We start from the raw sequence: 12,207 nt of genomic DNA, 5'->3' as shown, positions 1-12,207 counted from the left end.
AATAAAGATAACAGAAAATATGCCTATGTTACATCCAATTACTAAATCAGGCTATTTTCAATTAAAACAGTACAATTTGACAAAAATACTTTGCATCACTGGATATTACTGTCGGTCAATTAACATTGATATCGGAAAAACTAGTCAAATATTAAAAGAGTCTCCGCTCTAATTCATCCCAAAGCTGTTCTATCGGGTTGAGCTCAGGACTCCAGTTCCTCCACACCAAACTCGCTCATCATGTCTTTATGGAGACGCTTTGAGCACTGGTGCATGCTGGGACAGGAAGGGGCCGTCCACAAACTGGTCCCACAAAGTCGGGAGCATGAAATTGTCCAAAATGTCTTGCATTAAGAGTTCCTTTCACTGAAAAACAACCCCACCCCATAATCCCCCCACCACCAAACTTTACACTTGGCACAATGCAGTCAGGCAAGTCCCGTTCTCCTGGCGACCGCCAAACCCAGACTCGTCCATGGGATTGTCAGACAGAGAAGCGTGATTGGTCACTCAGAGAACACGTCTCCACTGCTCTAGAGTCCAGTGGCGGCACGCTTTACCCCACTGCATCCCACGCTTTGCATTGCACTTGGTGATGTGCGGCCTGGATGAGCGGCTTTGCCATGGAAACCCATAGCCTATGGATGGGTGAATGAAAAGACAGCTGTTGAGCAGACATCAGCCATACACTCGTTATTGAGGTGCATTGTGGGATAGAATGAGCTAGTGCACTCGATAACGTCCACTACGGTTTCGGACACCACTACAAATGGCTGCCCCCTAAAATAATGCCCTATTTGTGGGTATAGGGGCAATTTCAGATTCAGCCACTATCTGAGAGTCTCACAGGAGGTTTAACCCTTTAACTGTCACCCCCCCCCTTTTGAGAAGAGTCCTGAAAATGCACTATCCAAAGTCCTAATGGTTTGTCCCAAATGCACTATCCAAACTTAAAGGGCTGTAATTCAAGAATGCTTTGGAATATAGATGCAAGTTTGGTCTTGTTTTAATGTCTTGTAAAATTAACATTTAATGTAAAAGCATTAAAGTATGTAAATATGAAAGTATGAAAAAGTTATGGAAGTTTAAATTTTCTGTAAATGAAAAATACTGTAATAAATGTTCTTATTTAATATAAAATATATATTTTACAAAAAAAGTTTACTCTAAAATTACTATAAAATCAAAGCCATATGTCTAACCATGTTGTGTTCCAAATTTGTAGTTGATTTCACAAAAATTGAAGTCCCTATGAGATTTTTTAGGCGCTATACCAAAAATAGCCACCGGGTGTCATTCACATTATTTATTTGATGCAGTTTCCTGTAAATTTCTGTCCAAATGTCACTTCTATCCCAAAACAGTCACCAAATATGGAACCTTGAGACTCAGAGCTTTTTAATGATATGCGTTTTGTCAAGATTAGAAAATATTTTGTAGTAGTAGATCAAATACATTTTGTAATACGAAACATGACGCCGCCCACTAGGGGAGGAGCCCGCTAGAACAATTTAGAGTACGGTTTCCATGGTAACACAACGTCTGATTTCAAAATGGTTTTCACAGGATGAATTTTGAGTTTGTAAGCTTTCAAATGATACCTAATTTATGATAATTACTAAAATATATGACGATAAAAAAAGGGGAACGAAATTGATCGAATTGCCGAAGTCTTGCGCAAACCGTCAGTGTGGATGCGCTAGTGAAGTCAGGAACGGCAACAGGGCTTTAGAGAACCAAGCACATTTAATGACTACTACTTCATTTCTCAGGAGTCATAAGTTAATGAAATAAATGAAAAAATTGACATTTTGATATTAATTGACTTGTATCAAGTGCTCCAACACACTAAGAGTTTGAGTTGATTTAAAAGCGAATAATTGTTCATAAATCATAAACATATCAAATTAAAAACAATCAAAATGAAAAGGATGAAATATTTCATTTGTTGCATGTGATCGTTAAATGACATCAGAGAACTGTAAACATGAATGCGTTGATAAATCATTGAAGTATTAAAGGGGACCTATTATGCAAAATTCACGTTTACGTTGTGTTTAAACATAAATGTGTCAGCAGTGTGTTATACAACCACCCTATACATGATAAAAATCCAACCCGCCCATGACTGCTGACAGACTCCGCCCTATAAGCATAAGCCCCGCCCACGACTGCTGACAGACTCCGCCCTATTAGCATAGACCCCACCCACGACTGCTGACAGACTCCGCCCTATTAGCATAGACCCCACCCACGACTGCTGACAGACTCCGCCCTATTAGCATAGACCCCACCCACGACTGCTGACAGACTCCGCACTATTAGCATAGACCCCACCCATGACAGCTGACAGACTCCACCCTATTAGCATAGACCCCACCCACGACTGCTGACAGACTCCACACTATTAGCATAGACCCCACCCATGACAGCTGACAGACTCCACCCTATTAGCATAGACCCCACCCACGACTGCTGACAGACTCCGCACTATTAGCATAGACCCCACCCATGACAGCTGACAGACTCCACCCTATTAGCATAGACCCCACCCATGACAGCTGACAGACTCCACCCTATTAGCATAGACCCCACCCATGACTGCTGACAGACTCCACCCTATTAGCATAGACCCCACCCATGACAGCTGACAGACTCCACCCTATTAGCATAGACCCCACCCACGACTGCTGACAGACTCCACCCTATTAGCATAGACCCCACCCATGACTGCTGACAGACTCCGCACTATTAGCATAGACCCCACCCACGACTGCTGACAGACTCCGCTCTATTAGCATAGACCCCACCCATGACTGCTGACAGACTCCGCCCTATTAGCATAGACCCCACCCATGACTGCTGACAGACTCCGCCCTATTAGCATAGACCCCACCCACGACTGCTGACAGACTCCGCACTATTAGCATAGACCCCACCCACGACTGCTGACAGACTCCGCACTATTAGCATAGACCCCACCCACGACTGCTGACAGACTCCACCCTATTAGCATAGACCCCACCCATGACAGCTGACAGACTCCGCCCTATTAGCATAGACCCCGCCCACGACTGCTGACAGACTCCACCCTATTAGCATAGACCCCACCCATGACTGCTGACAGACTCCGCCCTATTAGCATAGACCCCGCCCATGACTGCTGACAGACTCCGCCCTATAAGCATAAGCCCCGCCCACGACTGCTGACAGACTCCGCACTATTAGCATAGACCCCACCCACGACTGCTGACAGACTCCACCCTATTAGCATAGACCCCACCCATGACTGCTGACAGACTCCGCACTATTAGCATAGACCCCACCCACGACTGCTGACAGACTCCGCACTATTAGCATAGACCCCACCCACGACTGCTGACAGACTCCGCACTATTAGCATAGACCCCACCCACGACTGCTGACAGACTCCGCACTATAAGCATAGACCCCACCCATGACAGCTGACAGACTCCACCCTATTAGCATAGACCCCGCCCACGACTGCTGACAGACTCCACCCTATTAGCATAGACCCCGCCCACGACTGCTGACAGACTCCACCCTATTAGCATAGACCCCACCCATGACTGCTGACAGACTCCACCCTATTAGCATAGACCCCACCCATGACTGCTGACAGACTCCGCACTATTAGCATAGACCCCACCCACGACTGCTGACAGACTCCGCTCTATTAGCATAGACCCCACCCATGACTGCTGACAGACTCCGCCCTATTAGCATAGACCCCACCCATGACTGCTGACAGACTCCGCCCTATTAGCATAGACCCCACCCACGACTGCTGACAGACTCCGCACTATTAGCATAGACCCCACCCACGACTGCTGACAGACTCCACACTATTAGCATAGACCCCACCCACGACTGCTGACAGACTCCACCCTATTAGCATAGACCCCACCCATGACAGCTGACAGACTCCGCCCTATTAGCATAGACCCCGCCCACGACTGCTGACAGACTCCACCCTATTAGCATAGACCCCACCCATGACTGCTGACAGACTCCGCACTATTAGCATAGACCCCGCCCACGACTGCTGACAGACTCCACCCTATTAGCATAGACCCCGCCCACGACTGCTGACAGACTCCACCCTATTAGCATAGACCCCACCCATGACTGCTGACAGACTCCGCCCTATTAGCATAGACCCCGCCCATGACTGCTGACAGACTCCGCCCTATTAGCATAGACCCCACCCATGACTGCTGACAGACTCCGCCCTATAAAGAGAACTTAGTTTAATAGTGTGTGTGTGTGTGTGCGCTCAGAAAACCATATATCAGAAGTTTAGGTTGATTCGGCTTATAGATCATACATTTTCTTGATGATGTAGAACTGCAATGTCACGCAAGCGTGATAGAGATGATCATCAAAACCACACAGATGTTTTAGTTTTTGGCAGAGTATCAGAGGCATGAGCTGTACAGGCTCCGCCCTCTTCTGGATAGGGGGCGGGGCAGCAGCTCATTTGCATTTAAAGATACATGCAAAAAAACAGCATGTTTTCCTTCCACTCAAAAACAGGCATTTACCACATGATATAATAAATGATCTGAGGGGTATTTTGAGCGGAAACTTCACACACATTCTGAGGACACCTTATATTACATTTAGTAAAAAGGGGCCCTTTTAAAAGTACATATTTTTGCTTAAATTGCTTTGTCTTCATAATGCAGATTACATATGTAGTCAATGTAATTCAGTTTTTGGCGGCTGACAAAGTTTGAGGTTCAATACCTTGAGAATGTGACGGGATTTTGATGACGACAGTAATTCTCAGTACAAAGGAAGTTTATTTGAATTTCTTTAAAAAAGTAAAAATAAGTCCTAATGGTTTGTCTCAAAGTTCAGTATCATACGCGTTTAATATTTAGGATACAGCACTCTCTGAGTTTGCCCATCGGCTTTATTTTTGTCCAGCCACTTCCCGCAGTTGAAGATGGTGGTCACCCAGTTGGCGGTGTTGGTGACCTCCACACACTCCAGGAACCAGCCGGGCGACATGCTGGAGCTGTCGTGCTCCACTTTGATCCGCAAGAGTTCCCCCAGATCCAGCATCTCCAGCAGGAAGCGGTCCGTGCGTCCTCGCTCAAACAGGTTCCTGAACTTCTGCTTGAGCGCCCGCATCCCCGAGTCTCCGTTGACGCCGTAGAGCGTGATGAAGACGTTGGCGTCGGTGGCGGCTTCCTTCACGTCTCCGGTGATGACGATTATTTCATATTTGACGGGAACCAAACTGCGGACTTTGCTGGCGAAACTCTCCACGGCTTTGGTGCACTCGAACGTCATGAATTCGTCTTTCTTGGCTGCCAGTGGAATCCGCGCATCACACGTGAAGTAGAATCTGGAACAGAGAGAATAACGCAGGGATCTGCTCACCGCACTATTTCACATGTACGGTGACGCATTGCTGCCACATACATATCACATCTTTTCTCGTAATAACGAGATCTTATCTCGTTTTAACAACATCTTTTCTCGTAATAAAGAAATCTTATGTTGTTTTAACGACATCTTTTCTCGTAATAACGAGATATTATCTCACTTTAACAACATCTTTTCTCGTAATAACGAGATCTTATGTCGTTTTAACGACATATTTTCTCGTAATAACGAGATCTTATGTCGTTTTAACGACATCTTTTCTCGTAATAACGAGATCTTATGTCGATTTAACAACATCTTTTCTCGTAATAACAAGATATCTCGCTTTAACAACATCTTGTATCTGCAAACGAAAGCGCCCGTGCATTTTTTCCTTTATAGCTAAAACAACTTACAAGTTTTGTTTTCCACTTCGTTATTTTGGCTTGGAATTTGGTTTGTTGGAAATATGAACTGAATTTAGAAATGCTTTTGAAATTAAAAACTGCGTTGAATAAATGTGGATACTCTAATGTGGATACAGACACATATACACACATCACTATACAACACATGCCCTTATTAGGAGAAAATACATGTCGTTTTAACAACATAACATCTCGTTATTACGACATAATTGAGTGAAAAAATTATATGTATGTGGCAGCAATGCGTCACCATACACATACACATGCAGACGTGAACTCACTTGTTTCCCAGCTCTTTCTCTGTGATCACCACCTCATGCACATGCCAGAAAGACTCATTCTTGACTTTTTTCTCCTTCGTTATATGGCCCAAACAAATACCAACGATCTCTCCCACATTTTTAGAGGAAAACTCGAATGAATCCGTGGCACCGCTGGAATAGAGTCAGATTAAGATGCATTAGTAGTCATGCTTTCAGAAAAACAAAGGCTCCAAAACCATTTTTGGTTCCCCAAAGAATCGTTCAACAAACCTTTAGTGAAATGATGGAGCCATCAGTGGCTAGTAGTTCACCCAAAAATGAAAATTAGCCCATGATTTACTCACCCTTAAGTCATCCGAGGTGTATATGACATTCTTCTTTCAGACGAATATAATCAGAGTTATATTACAAAAGTCCAGGCTAATCCTAGCATTATAATAGCAGTAATAGTTGCTCTGTTTTTGAAGTCCATAAAAAATGCACCTTTCCATCGAATAATGGCTCCACGCGACTTTAATAAAGGCCTTCTGAAGCGAATCGATGCGTTTCTGTAAGAAAAATATCCATATTTAAAACTTTATCAAGCAGAGTTCCAGTCGATCGGCAGAGGACATTTCAACACTTTTTCCATAAATTGAACACGGAAGGCGGTCGGCCGAAACTTTACTTTATAAAGTTTTAAATAAGGATATTTTTCTTAAAATACAACACAAACAAGGCCTTTAGAAGGCCTTTAATAACACACCAGAGCCGCGTGGAGCAGTTATATGATGGAAAGATGCATTTTTTATGGACTTCAAAAACAGAGCAACAGTCACTGCCATTATAAATCTTGGATTAGCCTGGACTTTTGTAATATTATTCGTCTGAAAGAAGAATGTCATACACACCTCGGATGACTTGAGGGTGAGTAAATCATGGGCAAATTTTCATTTTTGGGTGAACTATCCCTTTAAAAGAGTAATCAACTAAGTTGCATACAAGCAGAAGAACTACATTCTGTAAATTGTGTAATGTTCATTTATTTTTGATGTTTTGTTGCTCCAAAAATGTGTTTTCTTTCATTGCTGGACATTTGGACATGTGCAGGAATGAATTATCTGCTGCAGTATCAAGTCAAGTCACCTTCATTTATAAAGTGCTTTTTACAATACAGATTGTTTCAAAGCAGCTTTACAGTGATAATAGGAAATTATAATCAAATAAATGCCAAGGGTTTTCTTCTACAAGGGGCAAAAATAAGCAGATCTAGCAGTTTTGAGGCCTTTCTGTGTGCAATAATGCTATCTTTCCACAAAATGCGAAAAACCTCTAGTTTTGTTTTCTTCCAGCTGCGCTCCATTTTTGGGGCCCGAGTGTGCTTGTTGGACCATTTTCTCTAATCTTCTGTAAGTGCAAAGGATCGACTGTGTTTAATGTGCTGGAAAAGAGAAAGTCAATGGTTTCTGTTGCAACATCGAGTTCCTCTAGGCCAGTGTTACTCTACAGCTTAATCTGCGGCTCGCATGGCAGTACATAATATGGTGAAATGATCATGCAGTCAATACATATATTTCATAAAAACCAGCAGGGCTATAACCCATTAAAAACTCAAAGTGTCTGCTCTATTACAAATAATTTATATATTTAAAAATAATACAAGATGGAAATATAGAGAAAGGATAAACTTGATAAACTACGTCCATGACTCACTGTGGAGTTGCCAGTTTTGGCTGTTTTTCCAGCTTTTAACGGTGAATGTGCTCTTAGAGATCAACACATTTTCATGAAATATGTAACAGTAAAGGTCCAGCCGATCGCCTTCCGAGGAAAAGTGTTGAAAGTGAAACTCAAGATGTGTTCGTGACGTCTGACGAGCGGACCTGGTCGCGTTAGTCTTTCCATCGGCAGACGACCTTTCAACACTTTTTCCATAAATTGAAAGGCGGTCGGCTGAAACTTTACTTTATAAAGTTTTAAATATGGATATTTTTCTTACACAAACGCATCGATTCGCTTCAGGAGGTCTTTATTAACACCCCAGAGCCGTGTGGAGCAGTTATTTGACGGATAGATGCATTTTTTATGGACTTCAAAAACAGAGCAACTATAACTGCCATGATAACGCTTGGATTAGCCTGGACTTTTGTAATATAACTCAGATTTTATTCGTCTGAAAGAAGAATGTCATACACACCTCGGATGACTTGAGGGAGAGTAAATCATGGGCTAATTTTCATTTTTGGGTGAACTATTGTTCACACACTGACTAAGACACATTAGGAGACGCATTTTAATAATCCTATAAATGAAAAAAAAAAAAAGAAGCATAATCGAATCAATCGCATTGAATTTTAATGTGAATCGTCTCGGATCGAATCGTTCTGAATTGTCAAAAATCGTTCTTGAATCGAATCGAAAACCTATGAATCGTGAATCGATTCGCTTACTACCCAAAGATTCACAGCCCTACTACATGGATATAAAAATCACCAACAATCAAACAATTCTTTGATAAAATCTCTCTCTCTTTAGTTATGAGAAAGAACCATAGAATCATCAGAATAAACTCTTTAAAGCTACACTGTGTAACTTTTTTAGTTTATTCTTAGCTAAAACACTTAGTTCTTTCAAAAATATATGTGCTCATTAATGTATATTTACTTCTTTCAAGTAATAAAGTATTCTGGTAAGTTTATAATATGCCATTGTAAATACATACGGGTGAGGGTTCGAATGCGGGTCGCCATGTTGCCCCTCCATCTTGAAAGTACATTAGCCAAAGAGGGACATACCCGTAAACTCAAGCTTGGCCTTTGGCGTTTTAACACTCGATGGCACCGTGTCCACTGTGGACGAGGTCGAACTGGAAGCCATGTTAATCTTGGACTAAATTGGCCACCGTAGGAGTTAAAACGAAATCAGAATTGAGAGGAACAGAAACTAATATTCACTGGGTGGTCATATACAAGTTCACCACTAGATGGGGGAAAATATCACACAGTGTAGCTTTAATAATTCATGCAACACTGATATTGAACTGAACTGAATCAACATTAAAACTGAACTGATCTGAATAATGACTCTTCTGTAGAGTTTGTCTCATATTTGGTGAAGTTTGCATAATTTGTTACAATCTGTACATCACTGTAGAAATAAAGCTGACTTGAATAGAATAACTGGCTAAAATGGTTGAGCGTGTAACCGGGTCACTGTACATACCGCAAAAACTTCTTCTTCTTTGGGTTCTCCATCATAAACTCCTTGGAACGGCCTTTTTTCCCCTCCAGCACGATCCAGGCGTTCTCCTTGGTCTCAGCATCATCAGAGCCGGCTGTCGTGATCTCAATCTCGTATTCTGGAAAGACGTTACAGCGCGAATTCAAACGCACAGAATAAACGCACTGTACAAGGGTCACACACGCAGGGAACTGGTCTTACTGGTCTTGTCACTGAGATCCAGAATATCATTATTGGCACATGCCAGCTCTCTCATGATCTGCCCGTCGTCCTCGCTCTTGGCCAGCCATCGGTCGCACGGGAAGCGGAAGGTCTGATCGAGCAGCTCGTCCTTCACATCGATGAACTCCAGGTGCCATCCGGGAGCCGGACCTGAGGACAGGCAGGGTTCCCACTCTTTCATCAACACCAGATTCAAGGACTTTCAAGGACTTTTTAAAACACCTTTAGTTTTAAATAAGCACAATAAATATGATCAAGGTGGGTGTGTTACTGCCAATATATCAAATACCTACTGTACCTGTGTCTATCATTAATGCAGTAACGCTAAATTCGTGCGAATCGCGCGTGACATTCGCTGCACAACAGATGCGAATACGCGTCATGGGCGGGGCTTCTGCCAGCGGCTCGTCTCGTTGAGAAATGACTGACATGGGCTGTGTTTACATCAGGGCTCTGAACCGGATAAAGGAACGAAAACGAAAACCGGAAACGAACGAAATTTTAAGAGGAACGAAAACGAAATCAAAATCAATTTGAATCGTTCTGAACAGAAACGTTAATTTGAAATGACCATTAACCGGTTAATAACGTTATTTTATCGTTCTCTTTAATATTTTAATTTGGCAGTGACCAATCATGAATAGAGTTACAGCATGTGATGTGACGGATCAAGCGAGAGTGAAATGTCATCTATGAATCTAGCGGTAACGCAAGTCAGTGTGAGCGCGCATTTACACGCCTCAAGCACATTTCTCTCCCCGCTGAGGTCATCAATGAAAGCGCAGGTATTGGAGGACATTCTTTTCGTACGTTTAAATAAGCAGTTCGGACTTTAAGCTCAAATAGTCTGATTTAGGCTAGTTTATGGATTTCGTTTAAGCCTATCCAAGCAGGCTACTAGCATCTATCAAACATTTGTCCTATAGTCTTTCAGATTGCCAATACAGCTCAATGTTTTCTATACGGTTGATGTTTCGTATTAAATGGTGTGTTATATTGCATTAAATGATCGAGCTTTATTAGCTGACTGATTTGATTATGTGATGCAGTGTTGCGCAGTGTTTGCTTTGAAATTAGCAGCATTAAAAGAGCAATGGTTATCCAGTTTATTCTTTATTCATGCAATTTTTAAAACAAGTCGTGTTGAAATAAAGTTATGTACAAAGAATGTTCTCACTCTTCTGGAAAGAATAGGCATATAGAGCCACTTTCTGCTCCAATAAAACAGGCCAATATTTGTCCCGCTGTTTATGCTTTGTAATTAATGCATGTATTTCTGTTGTGGTTTTAAAAATGTTATGAAATAAATATTCAAGTTTAATTATCATGCGTTATATTATTATTGAGTGAAAATAAGTCTTTATTTATACATATTTGTTTAAAGTATAGGCTAAATTAAAATAACGTTATTAACCGTTATTTTTTCAAATCAAACCGTTTTCGGAACAGTAATGTTTAATGAGGAACGCAAAAACGGAAACGTTAAAATATCAATTCTGCTCAGAGTGAACCGATTGATATTTTTTTCCGTTTTTAAGCCCTGGTTTACACGTCTTTTTTTTGTTAAAATCTACTGTTAATGTGTGACAAAACGTAGTTTTAAGACTTTTTCAGTCGATAATGTAGTTGTTTAAAGCTCAAATCAGTGGTTTATTTATATAAAGAGTGCCTATTTGAACATTTGATCTGGCGTTCTCTGAGTTGTGAGCTCCAGTGGATCAGCGGCGCTCATTAACCCGGTGAGATCAGCCTTTCCTCAGCCAGTTCTTCTGCCGCTGGCTCTGATGTCTCTGTGGCGGCTCCAGATATAATTCGTCTTGTAACGGCCGATCTTTGCTCTCATGGATCTATAATTTGTTCCCTGGCAAATCGTTTAGTCTGAGGGCAAAGAGAAGTTTCATTACTTTATATTTTTAGGCTATAACTGTACGTTGCAGTTGTAACGTTAGCCGACTAGCACTGACTTTGAATGTCTGACTGAATTGTTTGCTTTATTTCATGTGTAGCTTATTATACCTTTTACTTATACTTTTGTATTATTGATCATACATAAACTTGCATTTAACAAAAAGAGAGTGGGTTGTGTTTCATGTCATTTAATGTTATCACAGTGATAATCATATTGTCTGAACCAGATATTAATATACAGATTTTCTCCTCATTGTTGTCACTACTAGAGCAAGCGCCTGATTGGTTAACGCGGCGCGAAATATCCGCCAAAGTTCAGATTTTTCAAAACGCTCAATTCGCGTCCTTCGCGCCGCCTCAATCGCGTGAATGCCATTTCGCGTCTCTGCATTGACTTAACATGTAAATCACTCGCGCGAATCGCGTCCGGTGTGAACGCAGCATAAGGCTTATACTGACAACTAAAATACAATTTCCAATGAGGAAAAATTTCCAATTTTATAAAATCCAAAGAGGAAAGAGGCTGATGTACAAGAGCGAGCGAGTTCTAACGAGATATCGCTCTTATTCCTGCTTTTAACATTTATTTCACACTAGTTTTAGTTTTCTTTTTTATAAATCATTACTTAATTAAAACATCAAAATATAGAAATAATATTGTATACATGAATTTTCCAATTAAATGAAAAGATATGGACATGTTAATTGTTAGGCATTAAAAATATGCAACATTATTTATTAAATCACCTGTACATGTACCTTTTTAAAAA

General features: G+C 41.4%; 1 protein-coding gene across 1 annotated transcript in view; it reads right to left on the bottom strand.

The window, feature by feature from the left end:
* Window positions 1–4,896: 4,896 nt before the first annotated feature.
* The window catches only part of loxhd1b (lipoxygenase homology PLAT domains 1b), a gene marked incomplete at both ends in the record, with an annotated part of 110,063 nt that continues 102,752 nt past the window's right edge, over window positions 4,897–12,207 (bottom strand). The window contains 4 exons of the mRNA XM_079826292.1: window positions 4,897–5,377; window positions 6,107–6,259; window positions 9,290–9,425; window positions 9,509–9,679. Coding sequence (XP_079682418.1) covers window positions 4,897–5,377; window positions 6,107–6,259; window positions 9,290–9,425; window positions 9,509–9,679 — 941 coding nt within the window. The remainder of the gene's footprint in view (window positions 5,378–6,106; window positions 6,260–9,289; window positions 9,426–9,508; window positions 9,680–12,207) is intronic.

Source organism: Gobio gobio (genome assembly GCF_949357685.1).
Source record: "Gobio gobio genome assembly, chromosome: 10".
In the NCBI taxonomy this organism is placed as follows: domain Eukaryota; kingdom Metazoa; phylum Chordata; class Actinopteri; order Cypriniformes; family Gobionidae; genus Gobio; species Gobio gobio.
This window is presented reverse-complemented; position numbering and strand designations above follow the sequence as displayed.